At 38.5% G+C, this 15,739-nt stretch overlaps 1 protein-coding gene across 1 annotated transcript in view; it reads left to right on the top strand.

Moving 5' to 3' along the window:
- The window catches only part of PLXDC2 (plexin domain containing 2), a 410,249-nt gene that overhangs the window by 371,261 nt on the left and 23,249 nt on the right, over positions 1 to 15,739 (top strand). The window contains exon 13 of the mRNA XM_004605351.2: positions 10,252 to 10,412. Coding sequence (XP_004605408.1) covers positions 10,252 to 10,412 — 161 coding nt within the window. The remainder of the gene's footprint in view (positions 1 to 10,251; positions 10,413 to 15,739) is intronic.

The raw sequence follows: 15,739 nt of genomic DNA, 5'->3' as shown, positions 1-15,739 counted from the left end.
TTCATGCTGAGTGAAATGAGTCAGAAGGAGAGAGACAGACATAGAAAGATTGCACTCATCTATGGTATATAGAATAACAGAGTGGGAGACTAACACCCAAGAACTGTAGAAATAAGTACCAGGAGGTTGACTCCATGGCTTCGAGGCTGGCCTCACGTTCCGGGGAAAGGTCAACTCAGAGAAGCGATCACCAACTACATTGTAGTCGAAGGCCATGTGGGGGAAGGGAGTTGCGGGCTGAATGAGGGCTAGAGACTGAGCACAGCGGCCACTCAACACCTTTATTGCAAACCACAACAGCTAATTAGAGAGAGAAAACAGAAGGGAATGCCTTGCCACAGTGGCAGGGTGGGGTGGGGGGGAGATGGGATTGGGGAGGGTGGGAGGGACACTGGGTTTACGGGTGGTGGAGAATGGGCACTGGTGAAGGGATGGGTTCCAAACTTTGTATGAGGGAAGTATAAGCACAAAAGTGTATAAATCTGTAACTGTACCCTCACGGTGATTCTCTAATTAAAAATAAATAAATTTATTTAAAAATAAATAAATAAATAAATAAATAAATAAAAACTGCAAAAAAAAAATGTATCTGGGTTACATGGTTTTAGGTTTGTTTTTTTTTTCTTTTTGGGTCACACCCGGCGATGCACAGGGGTTGCTCCTGGCTCATGCACTCAGAAATCACTCCTGGCGGTGCTCAGGGGACCGTATGGGATGCTGGGAATCGAACCCGGGTCGACCGCGTGCAAGGCAAACGCCCTACCCGCTGTGCTATCTCTCCAGACCCAGGGTCACATGGTTTTAAACAGATGTAGCTGGACTCTGCCACTCAGTGCTCTGATTTCAAAGCATAAGCTATGACATTGGTCCCATGGAGAGGGTTAGCCAGAATTCACACAGTTGACTGTGGTCAAATTTTTGTGATTCTCCTTGGAAGCCACCAACGTCCCAGCAAACAGAAGATATAGTGCACATATAATCAGTCCATTTATTCCACAGGGGAATGGTATACATCAAACCACTACACATAACTGAAAAATTATGTGGCTGTTAAGAAATTTTAATATTGAGGTGCACATATGCAGGTCCAGTTGTTATCTCCAGGAACTTAATCAGAGCTTTCTTAGGAAGCCCCAAAGTTTTCCAAACTCAGGTGCCAAGGAACTTGAGGTTAATCTAATTGCATTCCAAAGAAATTGCTCAGGAATAATTATTTGGAAAAAAAAAAGTTCACTTCTTTAGATAGGCCTCAGAACCACAACAAGGCAGAGACTTTAGGTTTTCAAGTAATGGCTCATATCACCCATGTGCTTCGTACTTCTTCATCTGAGGATGAGCCATTGAAACAAAAAGGACTTCAGTGGCCTGTTTTCCCTGCAGTGGGAAATCACTCTAGGTGCTCGAGAGATTGAGCTGGCTCTTTCACCAGAAGAAAATCATCACTGAGATGCCCTTGCTTTCTTCCTGCCTGATTTTAAACTTCACAGAGAGGGTGGTGCCCATTTCCACACATAATTCCAAGAAGGCCTCACACTGACGTGGTAGTGTGGCCAAAATTAAGAAGAATGGAGACACTGAGATTCCATATAGCTAATTGGTTTGTTCAAATCTCTGTCTTTCTATCCTGTTAGCATTATGAAGAGGGTTTGATGGGGAGAGTAGACTTTCATTATGCTCTTCAGAGATGTGTATGTAAGAGGCTTGTTTTGACATAACTGACTCCATTCTGGAAGAAAAGGGATTTAAATGGAAAAGTATCACTCTATTCTGTTTCCCCAGCCTTTTGTCAGCTTTGTTTTCAGTGTTCTGTGGTTACTATAAATATATTCATTAGGAAAATTCACTAAACCTTTACTATGGTTTCAAACCTTGATTACTTAACCATGGAAAGGGATGGACATGGAATTTGAAAAGGGTTAGAAGGGTTTTCTGTTTGCTCAATATTTTTCTAAAGAATTTTAAGTACTCAGTTTTATTTTCTGTGAATCATTTTGTATAGATTATAATTTGTAGAGATACATTTTATTTTTCAAAAATAATTTAAACTATTTTAAATGAAGACAAAATAGGTATAGAAAACTAATGTTAGGAAAAGCTTAAAAGTCTTCTGAAGATCTTGGATGCTGAAAATGTTAGCAACATAGAGGGATAATAATGAAAAATGATAATGGGAAATCCATGAATTTTTTTTGTCTGAAGGTAACTATGATGCTCTGAGCCCTTTATTTCTTAGAGACCAGATACACAGAAGTATCAGTGACTAAAGTGGCATGACTGATGACCACTATCTATACTGCCACCTTGTTCTAATGGAATCAGCTATTTTTCCCCAATGGTTCCACACAAGTTTTATTTAGCTTATTTTCTCCTAAGATAATGCATATATATAATATATATAACCACCTAAGTAATCATTTGGAATCCAGAATAATTTGTTTCTTTCAATGAAAGTTCACAGCTTTGTTGTAGTAAAACAGGCTACAGGAAAATCAATACTTTTCATAGTGCTTATCCAAATCCCTCCTACAAAGCAGTCATAATGTGAAATATGAATGATTGTCACCGTATTGGGGATTAGGTTTAAGCTTGTCTGATCATTCCCCGGTAGCCTAATACCTGGCTGATAGTGACATATTAGTAAGCTCCCCAAAACCAGTAACACAATGGCTCAGAAAATGAAAGAGCCAAGAGAATTGTGAAAAATAAGAAAATTAATAAAGCACTAGCAGAAACACTGAATGAAATCAGGGTCATGATCATGGGTCTAAGTAAGTTAACAGAACTGAGAGAAAATGCTTATGCTGTAAAATGCGATCAGTTACAAGGGAAACTTTCAAAAGAAAGTCAATTTAGTTTAAAGTTCCATCACTTGATCTTCTTTTGTTACATGCTTTAGCTTATAAATGGGTTAGATAATATTCCACAGGGAAAGCCATGTGCCGTGTGTTTTTAATCCAAAAGTGAAACACTGACATTTTAGGCATTCACAATTTAACTTCATTCTAAAACTATGAAAAGGGAATGTTTTGATATAATCTCTATAAGATTCATGAATTTTCAGCAAATTTTCCAATGACTTGGTCCACCCATGTGCCTCTTGTCCCCCAAATGACATTAAGATATTGTGGAATTTACCGGTTGTGGTGTCTGATTTTCAAGCCAAGAGAGGAGGTATTTCTAAAGTGAATAAAATTTCAGAGTGTTTCTGTTATTGGCAAGATTTAATAGTGCATACAGGCCATTTTTGGAAACTATGAAAATCTTTTTAACATTAAATAGTTTTCTTTCAAATCTGAAATGTCAATGCTACATGCATGTAAATCCTAAAAAAAGTTTACAGATCAAGGATAAACACTAAATGCTACACTTTGAAGAAACAGCATTTCTTTCATATTTTCTTTCTTTTTCTCTTCACTTTTTTGTTTCTTTCATCTTTTCTGTTAGTGTTTTTCATAAAGGATTTTTAGAGTGTAGCAAATTAAACACATTTGCATGAGGTCCTACTTCCTAATATGCATTTGATGTCTTTTAAAATCATGTCTGGATTCTGTCCCCAGTACTATAGAAATAATTAAAATCAGTTATCTGTGCTAACATAACCACTAGAACTTAATAATAGATCATCTTGATAGGTTTGATCATTCTTAGGTTTGACCATCCACTCTGTGCCCAAATACTGTACTGCATTCTATAAAATACATAAAAAGACAGGAACTTGTAGAATCTATTTTTTATAGACTCTAATATGAGTCTATTTTCTTTTTCTGCACTAAAAGTAGAAGTTAGGGTCATTTCTTTGGAAGAAACACATCACAGCCGGGGCACCGACTTGGGTGACACAAGCTGGGGAGATAACACAAACAGCCAGGGAAAGAGTTGGTTCGGGGGAGAGTTTATTATCTTTGATGATAATGAGCTTCTATAATTTATTTGTGTTTTAGAATATTTTTTCAACAGAATAAAAAAAGAGTATTGATTTTTATAGACTTAAAAAATGTATGCATATATTTCCTTTTGCATTTTTTACTTTGGGGCTTTATATTGTGATATTTTACTTTTCATTATTATTAGTTTATCTTCTTTGAATTAATGTGGTTCTTCCAAAACTTAAATAGATATCAGAATGGGATTTCAGGTGTGTGAGGCGGATGGTTGTTTGGCTTTTGTTCATGGTCTGACATGAAGGAAAGTGTACAAATATTTTTAAGAACAAAGTAGGAACTTTGATCTTCAGAATAGATTTCTCCTGACCTTTTTGAATTATTTCCCCAACTCCTCATAGACTTGGATGAGCTTAAGAAGCATGGATGGGAATCAGGCCCAGAGTTTTCTTTCATCTGTTTTTATCAGCCAACATCAGCCTATGTCTCCGTGGAGACATAGAAATGAATGTCACAAGAGTGATTCTTTAGGTGTTGTCTTTACTGAAGGGGTGAAATCAATTTACAATCTACTCTTGAGGTGATTGAACCAAATTTCAATTATGGAAATTACTAGCATTTGCTTGTACTTTTTAAATTTCAGTTTTTCTTTTGCAGTGCTCTTTGTTTTGAAAACGGGCATTCTGCCTGCAGATTCCATCAGTGGGACAACCCTATGTCATTTCATTGTTCAGGGATATTAAACCAGGAACTAAACAGTGAAAGAATTTGAAATCAAGGCATGTCAGTGGACTGATCACTTCCCCTCAATATTCAACAACCACTAATACCTAATGCTTGGTCACAGATAAAGCAGCTAGAATAGATACACAGAAAACTTGCTCATATAAGATAACCATAGAATGTATACACTAGACATGTGTGCCACTCTATTCAGATAGCCACTCCACATTGGGAATTGGCAATGCACCTGGGGTACCATCATTCCTCTGTAAAAGTTTAGAACTGTATTTACTGCTTTACTTAAGTAGTTTGCTCTAAATATGAGACAACATGAAGCCATACCTGCATACCTGTAGACCCTAAATGTTTTATTTACTGATCATTAATATTTTAAGAATCCAGGAATATTTTTAATTAAAATCATTGTCCAAACATGTTAGAAAATGTTTACTGACTAATAAAATAAGCTCCTCGCAAAGTTCATTAGACACAGTATAAGTTAGTATCTTACCATCTACATGAGTATGACTAGGAAGGTGAGTTTTTAAAGGAAGATAATGCATATAACCACTTGGATGAAAAGAAATAACTGTGAAAGTACCCAATTATGCCAGTTTGAAGGGAATGAGAGAAGTTTAAAGGGATGGATCCCAAAAGGATTAGATATTCTGAAGTTTGGTGACCCATGTCTTATTAGTTACAGATAATATTACTAAAATGATATTTTTAGTGTGAAGAGTATGTTTGTTGCTTATCCCTTCCTTGGAAGTTTTGCCTCTTGTCTGCTGTCTTAATAAATGCTTAAGGTTGTCATTTACTACATATGAAATGTTTCATTCTTAGAGCAACCTTTGGTGGCAGTTACTGTTCCTGGCCACTTGGTATAAATAACTAAAGATCAGACAAATGAAGTGATGTTTTATGACCTCATTTTATTCTTATTCTAGAAGTAGTCATTCCAACAGCTGTAACCCATTTTCAAAGTCACTTATATCTGTTTCTTTTACCTACTCACTTTCTCTCGTCTGTTTCCACCAGCCACAATAGATTTTAGCGTGGCTGATAGCAGATGCTGACAAGCCTGGCTCCAGCCAAGTGACAAAACAAACATGGCCTCTGCCCAATTGGAGGCACAATATTAAGTGCTTACCCACATTTAAGTTAATTCCATATTTTTTAAATTAGCAGATACACTTCAAATTGTTTGCCAGAAGAATTTGCAACATAAGAGGACTTAGCACTCTACAGAGATCAGTGTTAATTGAAGGGTTATTGATCACAGATGCACACTGGATGGACGCAAGGCAGTCCCGGTTCACCTCGAGAGCTTTACAATCTAACCACTTTTCTTAATTTCCCCGTGCCTTGGTTACTTCATTTCTAAAGTGAGAAGAATATTAATTCTTGTCTTTTAGAGTAGTCGACTTGCTACTTGTTGAACAAGACAGATTGTGTTCATGCATTGTTAATGAATTTTAAAATAATTTTATTATGGAAAAATGTACATAAAATTTGCCCCCTAACCATTTTTAAGTGCACGGGTCAATGATATTACACACACATAAGATTGTGCAGCCATCACCACCATCCATCTTTATAGCTCTTTTATCATCTTGTGAAATGGAATGTCCATATCTGTTAAATGAAAGTTCCTAATTCTGTTTCCTCTCCCAGTCTCTGGGACCCACCATTCTGCTTTCTGTCTCGTATTTGAACTACTCTCAGTAGCTCATAAAAGTGAAATAATATCTTTCTGTGATAGGCTTATTTTACTTTTCATAATCCTGATTTCATTGCTGTTGTAAAATGTGTTAGAAATTACTTCCTTTGAAGGTTAAGTATTCAGTTATATATGACATTTTTTTCATATACATTCTTCAGCCAGTGGACTCTGAGTTGCCTCCATATTTTAACTACTGTGAATAATATACTGTGAACATGAGCACATAAATAGTTCTTCAAGACCCTGCCTTCAGTTACTTTGAGTATATATGCGCGTTCCCCTGGAGATCTCTCCGGCCCGCGGAGAGACAACAGTGGAAAGCGCTCCTAATTGGGTGGATTCTGTGAGCGGTTCCGACCTGAAATAAAACTAGTGAGGATAATAAATAGGGGGCCCAAGACGACACATGCCGATCAAGGGCAACTTTATTAACTGCCACACTGGCTTTATACTTTTCTTAGCAGGGGGTTGGTACATAAGTTGTCAATCATCAGGGAAGTGTCTTCTCAGACCAAATAAGGAAAGGTTCGGGGTGTATTAGGTGGGCTTACAACATTCTTCAAGAGTAGATTGAGAAATAGTGGGGAGAGGAAGGCAAGGGTTTATCTGGCAGGAGCATCTGGCAGGAGGAAGGCACAAGGTAGAGGAAGGTATTCTACTTAGGGGCTTAATGGCGTCTCTTAGTTAACTGCCCTGGGCTACTTTTATCTCTTGAGTTTGGCTATTTCCTTTGTCACAAGGGCACCTGTGCCTCAGGTCAAGCAAAGCTGGTAATGGAATTTTCCGGTTTGTCCAGGGTAAAGGTTTCGGGGTCCTCTTTTGTTCAGGGTCCTGAGCAGTCCCCAACATATATATATAGAGAGAGAGAGAGTGGTTAATATGGTTATTCTATTTCCCTTTTTCTTTTTTTATTTTGTACAAAATACCATATGATTTTCGTAGTGGTCAGATATTTTTACATCCACACCAACACTATATAACATTTCAAATTTCTCTGAACCCTTGCTATGAGAAGTTATGTCCTAATTTTTTTTTCTTTTTGGATCATACCCAGCGATGCACAGGGGTTACGCCTTGCTCTGCACTCAGGAATCACCCCTGGCGGTGCTCAGGGGACCATATGGGATGCTGAGAATCGAACCCAGGTCGGCCACATGCAAGGCAAACGCCCTACCTGCTGTGCTATTGCTCCAGTCCCTGTCCTAATTTTTTTAAATAGTAGTATTTAAAGGCTGTGAATATTGATCTCATTGTGGTTTTGATTTGCATTACCCTAGTTATGTTGAATATATTTTCATGTATTTATTGGATATTTGTATCACTATTGGAAAAATGTCTGCAGTTCCTTGGCCAGTTTTTGAGCAAGATAGTTGTTGAGTTTCTCATTTTTCCTCACTCTCTTCTTTCTGCTCCAGTTTTCTTATTCTTTCTTTTACCTGCTCACATCTGAATTTGAATTTCTCTAGTAAAATTTTATTTCAGTTGCAGTTTTAAGTTTCAGGATTTCATTTTCGTTTTTCACATTTTCCCCCTTCATTATTTAGGTTTTCATTTCCTTCATGCATTATTTTCTTAACTCTCCTTGTATCTTCCTTTACTTCTTTTAGCATTCTAAGAGAGTTGTTTATGTAGATTCTATGTAGTAGATCAATTTTTTCAGGGACAATTTCTACTGATTTATTTTTTCCTTTTGAATAATCTATGCTTTCCTATTTCTTAGCATCCCTTTTGATTTTTGTTCAAAATGGAGCATTTGAATGTAGGAATGTGATAACTCTGGAAAATTGGACTATTGCTGTTTTGTTGAAGTTTGGCTCCCAGAGAGGGGAAAGGAGAAAAATTAAGACAAGGGTTCACACTAGCTGGTGGGGGAAAGTTTGTAACAATGAGAGATAAAACAACAATGGCTTCCAGCTGTTTTGTATTTCTGTGATCAGAAACACTGATCAATAATCTCAAGGTAGATCCCCAATATTTGGAAGACAGGGTGATTTTACTTACGCTGACAACTACTAGCTACTATAGGAATTAGAGCACAGCTACTGCCACATAGCTAAGGGGTGGATGCTAGTGGGTAGCAGGTGGTGGGGGCTCGGGGGGTGGTTGTGCTGTTACTGAGTTGAGAGCTAGAATTTACCTAAGTTAACCAAAGCAAACAGCCCAAGCCTGGCCTCTGTGAATTGCTAGTCTCTGGAAGATTTCATGTTCCAGCATAGTTTGGCCAGACTCTGACAGCAAGTTCATCTGTCTTTAGAGATGGGCTCCTGACATTTCCTCCTCTGCCATCTTCCCAGAATACTCTCCTCTAAGTCATTTTGATATGGATAATTGCTATTGCAACCTGATATTCTTTCACTAAAATTTTCCTGGTGTATAGGGAAAGACTTGACGAGATTTTTTTTGTTTTGGTTTGGGTTTTTTTTTACTTTTTGGGTCGCACCTGGCAATGCTCAGGGGTTACTCCTGGCTCATGCACTCAGGAAGTACTCCTGGCGGTGCTAAGGGACCATACAGGATGCTGGGAATCAAACCCGGGTCGGCCATGTGCAAGGCCCTACCCACTGTGCTATCACTCCAGTCCCAAGACTTGTTGGTTTTAAGCTTGATTTGATCTGGAGGAGGATTACTAACCACATACTAAGGTCTCAAGTAAAGAGTAAACAAACAGCACAACCACGGGAAGTCTTGGAAAGTTATGCTTTATTTTCTATGCAGTCCTACTATTTAGTATCAACCGCACACTGGTAGGTGATCATGTTTACTTTTTGAACAAAGGTTTTTTTATTAAATAAATTCATTCTTATTAAATGAGTTTAGACATTCAACGGACCACACGAAAAATATTTAAAACGGAGACAAATAGTGGAAACTATATAGTTAATAAGGGATTAAGAACCACTTTCTAGAATGTCTAAAAGTCTTAAGGAATTTTCTAGTGATTCCAAAATACCAGTCATATTTGTCACTAAGATACAGTTACCTGTTGCACATAATTTCGAAAGATCTCTTCTAAATGCCTGAGTAGTCATCAAAAACTATAGACTTTAGAACAAGAGAAAAAACTTTAGAAATTAGTTCTGTTGGATGATTGACTTGAAATTTAATTCCACCCTTTCTCAACTCTGAAAATGGGTATTAAATTGAAAAGCATCTCTGTAAAAGTTAGAGAAATGACATTGGTCTGTAGCATAGTGGAATATTTTTATATGCTATGTGTTCCCTTCAGATAGCGATAAAAACTATTTGAGGGTCATTTAGCATCCATCTGTTACACTTTTTAAAAGCATTTCAGTTTCAAACAGATCTTTAAAAATTGCTATGAACTCAAGCACAGTCTTACAGAAAATGTCTGTGAAATTTACCCCCCAAAAAGTAATAACTTCTCTTATAGGTTTTAGTGGTTTAATGAGAAAAATCAAAGTTAAATGTATTATGCTGTTAATTAAAGATTTAGATTGTCTACAGTATTTTTAGAATAAAAGTTATTAATTTGTTTATTGAACTATAAATTAAAACCCAATTAAAATTGTAATTTTAATCATGAGTAGTATGGATCTTTTTTCACCACCCAATTAAAAAGAACATCTGACTTCCAAAATTAGTTTTCTGGAAGAGAAGAGCTGAATGGTATACCTTAAAAAATAAATCTAATTGAACTTTTAAAGAAATATTAAAATTTCTTGTGGCTAGAGAGATAACACAAAGGATAAAGCTCTTGCCTTGTATGTGACCGACATTGGTTTGATCTTTAGCATTCCATATGATCTCCGAGCACTGCCAGGAGTAATTCCTGAGTGCAGAGCCAGGAATAACCCTGAACACTACAGCTGTGACCCAAACCCCCATCCTCCCCCCAAAAAAAAATGTTAAAATTTTCCCTAGTGAGATGCAAAGAGAACTCTGATTGCTGTGTTGTGCTTTCAGCCTCTACAGATGACAGCGCAGCCGAAAAGAAAGGGGGCAGCCTCCATGCGGGCCTCATTGTTGGAATTCTCATCCTGGTTCTCATCATAGCCGCAGCCATACTTGTGACTGTCTACATGTATCACCATCCAACCTCTGCAGCCAGCATCTTCTTCATTGAGGTAAGTGTCAAGCGGAACATAGGGAACCCACTCCAGCTAATGAACTCTGTCCGGGGGCTGAGTCTCCCGTTCTTGATGTTTCATATGTAGTTTCACCATTTGACCACTATGGTTTGATTAATTTCCACATATGAATGTGCACAGGCTCACAGATGCATATCTAGAGAAAGATTGCCTTCATGTGTTACACTCAGCTAACCTTATCTCAAGAGCTTTGAGAGAAATCTCTATCACAGCTGATGGAAAATAGAAATGGGAATTGTATGACTATTGTACCAAGTATGTTTGTGAGCTGTTCTGCTTCTCCAAGATGGATATCAGCACAGGGATTAGACTGAAGGACTCGGCTGAAATCAATTACTCAATAAATACAAATTGAGACTGTTTGCCTAAATGGGTATGGTGGGACTGTTTTCAAAGTGCTAACAAAAATATTCTGGAAAAAAATAATCATTCACATTGCAAAATTGCACTACAGTACTAAGATAGTGGAAAGTGTGCTCAGCATACTGTGTAATGTGTGTACATGTATGCATTTATATGTAAATCCTCTCCAACAAACACAAAAGGACACTGTTGGATTGGCCCAGTTCTTTCCTGTACTTAATAAAGAATTTCGTGCCAGTGCATCTGAGCTTAGGTGCTGTGTATAAAAAGCTAGAGCCAGTGCCACCGGCCAGAAGGCCTGAAATTAGAAATTCTGGAGAGCACAGAATCTGGTAGGCGTGACCAGGTCAGACCCTGTCCCACAGATGATGAGGATTTTAGTCCAGCATGTTAGGGGTGGGTTTGGGGTGCGGGCACTGCTCCTCCAGAGCCAAAGGAACAACAGAGCGATGAAGAAAATCTCCTCTGCAGAGTTCCAAGTGTGTACAGTTGACATCTTTTTCAGTTAACTGGGTGATGTTCCAGAAAGTTAGTTTAACACTTGTTCACCTCAGGGAGAGATTATAAGGTCTTATTAGCCAAAAATAACTTGTCCCCTGAAAAAAGGGAGAGTGAAGCAAATCTGTTAATTACTGCTCAGAGCTGCCCTGTGGTTCTCCACTGTGCAGAATACAGTGCAGTCTCGGCATGGGAATGCACTCAAGGCCTCGGAGAACGGGTCTTACATGTGATTTCAGTCTTTGTCCCATGGCTCTTTAAGCTGGAGCTGGCAGTGCCACCAAGTCTCAGTCTTTGCTTTGTTCTGAGTTCATACTCAAGTCTCTGAATCCCCAAAGTACCATTCACTTTGTTTCATCTCCCAAGAAAGACCACCCCTTCCTTCTTGGTCCTTATATCAGGACCCCTAGACCATCTCCAAAGAGCTGAAGATAATTTCTCTTTCTCCTCTGATATTCTACCTCTACTAAGATGCCCATACCTTTCTCGGACTCACACTTTCTATCTTGCAGTAGAGTTAAATATCTACTTGATTGACTCCACCGTACAAACCTATAAGTTCCTCAAGATTTTAGTTAAATGACTGTCTTTCAATATGAGGTGGTCTCTTTTTCTGCCTACAAAGCATAACAGATGTCCTAACATTTCAAGCTTCCTCCAAATTTTACATAACAAACTCCAGGAAAAACACCTCATTGAATGCCATACTAACTGAGAAATTACCCAGCATTGCCTTTAGTTGGAAGAGCTATCATTAACTTGTGTAAATGTACTAGATTTTCATGGAAATCTTCCCTAAGGCTATGGAACGCATGCCTCAGAGAGCTGAGAGGGACAAGCTCTGAGGCTTGGGGCACAAAGAGGGCAGTCTGAACTGTAGCCCCTCAGAGGGCTGAGCTTCTTGCCCTTGTGCAGTTTATTTTCTGATGCTGTGAAAAAGAAACTTCTGTGTAATATCTGATGTTGAGACTGACAGCAGGAAAGAATTCTGCCACCATCCATTGCACACTGGTTAGTAGCAGCCCCGGTCCTAATAGATGGGGAGAGTGTAGTAGAATGAAAGCTGTCCACATTCCTCCTTTAAAATGAGCCATTTCGTTTATCAGAATACCAGATACCACTATTCCATGTGTAGATGTGTGACTTCATGGGGGATGTCCATGTGTGTATCTTTATACATGTACCATAGTTATAAGATAGTCAGCTGTTTCAGAGATAAGCGAGTCTTATACCCTCGTAGCAACTGAAGAAGAGACTGAGGGTCAAAGTTGGGGAATGTCTGGGCCAAGGTGAAAGAGTATCTTCCTAGGAAGGCCTCTTGTCTCTCCATGCTCAAATGAAGCCACCCGGTTCTCAAAGCACCCCAGTTATTCTTCTTGCTGTGGTATCTTCCCCCCTTTATATCTGTTGCCAGTTTCTGCTTAAATTCAACTCTGCATCCAACTATTAGTCTGTAGCCCCTAGAGGCTGGTCAGCAGATAATTTGTGAAGGTGTTTATTATTGAATTTTTTTAAAGCTGGTTCCTATTTGCAAAAGCAAAATACAGACTCCTGATAACTGCATAGTAAGTAATGACACCAAGCAGTTCCTGTGCTTGGAGGTTTTTAATTGCTAGTTGAATAAGCAATGTGGGTACATAAGGCATATTAGCATCATTTAAATTGCCTTTTTCTCTTTCATGTTAATTACTGTCTACATTTTAAATTAAATGAGTATATAGATATTTTTCCATTAGGACAACAAAGGCATTTATTATAGAAAATATCAATGATTTTTCTACAAAGAACAATTTTTCTATAATGAAAACTCAAAATAATTATGGTTATATATTTCTCTAGAAATATATATATAAAACTATGGTTATATATTTCTCCAGAAATGTATAATATCAATTCATATTCTATGTGAATATTTTGATTCAGCACTCTAAAAATGGAAAGAAAAATATAATCCCAACATAAAAAAGCAGTTCTCTATAGTTTAAAATTTGTTTGGTTTGGGGGCCATACTAATTGGTGCTCAGGGCTTACTCCTTGCTCTGTACTCAGGGGACCATATATGATGCTGTGGATAAAATCCAGGTCAGTTGCATGCAAGGCAAGCACCCATAACCCCTGTATCATTAACTTTTCCTGCCTTAATAGTTTAGTTTTATTTTTTTTAACCTGGATTCCTAATATGCTTAACTTGATGTTTGCTGATTTCATGTGAGTTTACTACAAGGCAGACTGACATTTTCCTTTCAAACTACAATTTTTTATTTTATGTTGGGTTCTTTATAAGCACTGTTTTCATGGGTGTCTACTATTCCATTTAATGTGTGTTCTCTACCCTTTTATTGATTACCTGCTACATTGTCTAGTGGCAATTCTGAATTAAAACAGCACCAAAACCTTGGTCTGTGCCCATAAGTCAAAAAAATCCTGATTTTACCTAATATCACATTCTGTGTTAGTTTTCTTCCACTGCGGAAATAAAGCATGGTGGACCTAGCAGCTTAAGACAAAATACATATTCTCTCCCAAAGCTCTGGAGCTCCAAAATCAAGTCTCACAGAGTTAAGGTTGAGGTGTCAGCAGGCTAAATTTTTTTAGAGACTTTAGGGGAAAATGGTCTCCTAGCAGTTTTTGGCAGCAAGAGGCCATGTGCTTCTTGATTCCTTCTTATATCTTCCCTATCTCTGCTTCTATCATCCCAGCTTTACTACAAACTCTGACACCCTTGACTCCTTGTAATGTCCATACGGATGATCCAAGACAATGGCTCATCTCAAGATCCTTCATCCAATTACACCTAAACCACATCTGTTCTGCTATCCAAAGTGCAAGGGCAGGTTCAGGCGAATGAAAATCCCTGGGAAGTCATTCCTCTGCCTACCACAGGCTGCATCAAATGCGGGCTGTGTCATACCACCCCGTTAAACTGTGAAACTCTTTTAATCATAAAGTACATCCTTGTGTCAGTGACATAAAAACATGATCCATTGTGTATCAGTGAAATCCAGACTGCATTAAATTCTTGTGGAAATGAGTTCCTGAACTAAACACTGTGTGTACTGTGAGGAAATATAATGACTTTGCCTTCCGGTGCATATAGCAGAACTCATGAAACCAGTGTTTCACGGAGCACGGGACTCTTCTCCCTTAGGGCTATTATATTGAGTCCCATTATGCAGAGAGAAATGGTTCTGGTGGAAGTGGTATAGACACATTACCTCGTTTGCCCCTCATGAGGATCTGATGAGGTCCTGAGGTCATCACGTTGTCATCATGGAAAATGCAAGGAAACAAATAGGAGTCATGTACAGCATGCTTATATTCCTTTAGGTGGACTCAAGAGCATATTCTGAACCACTTGGCCAGGCTGCCTTTCAACCTAAAGGGTCTTACTGACTGCATATAGGGATCAAGGGAGCTCTGTAACTAGGGACTTAACTTTGTCCTTAGAGTCACTGTCATTCCATTGCTCATCGATTTGTTCGAGCGGGTACCAGGAACGTCTCTCATCGTGAGACTTATTGTTACTGTTTTTGGCATATTCAATACGTCACGGGTAGCTTGCCAGGCTCTGCCGTGCAGGCTGGATACTCTCAGTAGCTTGCTGGGCTCTCCGAGAGGGGCGGAGGAATCGGAGTCGGCCGCGTGAAAGGCAAACGCCCTACTCCCGTGCTATCGCTCCAGTGATGTACTTAAAGTAGGTTCCCAAAATAGAATAATGGAAATAAACCATCTGAAGGCACTTCATATAAGTATATAAATAATTGCCCAATGATGTAACACTAATTTATTGCCATTATGGTCTATTTTTAGCACTGATGATAATGTCATTGGCTATTATCAGTATGTTTTGTTCTTTTTTTGGGGGGAGGTGACACCCGGCGATGCACAGGGGTCACTCCTGGCTCTACACTCAGGAATTACTCCTGGCAGTGCTTGAGGGACCATATGGGATGGTGGGAATAGAACCCGTGTCGGCCGCATGGTGCAAGGCAAATGCCCTACCTGCTGTGCTATCATTCCAGCCCCAGTATGTTTGTTCTTGTAGAAGATATACATTATCATACAATTTGTACCTATAAAATTCTTCCTCTCACAGTGAGTTTCCATAGATCTTTTAGTTTTTAAAATTTATTTTTTGTAGAAAGGAAATGGAAAAGTGTGGAAATTAAAATCCAGAAATGCATCTGTTCATGAACTTCTCCGAAAATGTGACTCAGTGATGAAATTATAAAATCCAGAGATAGTTAGGTAAACTTTAGGATGAGTTGATGTTCAAGCAAGTTATCACCTCAGCTGCTATATAGTCAAATGAGTTGGCTCTGTCCACCCCCACATCCTTAAATACAGGCTTAGGCACAAAAGGTCCTTTCTCTTGGGAGTCAGTTTTTAAAAGTTTTTGGGCCACACTCAGTTGGTACTCATGGATTATTCCTGACTCTGTG

The sequence above is a fragment of the Sorex araneus genome, chromosome 9, assembly GCF_027595985.1.
Source record: "Sorex araneus isolate mSorAra2 chromosome 9, mSorAra2.pri, whole genome shotgun sequence".
Lineage (NCBI taxonomy): Eukaryota > Metazoa > Chordata > Mammalia > Eulipotyphla > Soricidae > Sorex > Sorex araneus.
Note: the sequence above shows the minus strand (reverse complement) of the source record. Positions and strands in the feature narration are given on the sequence as shown.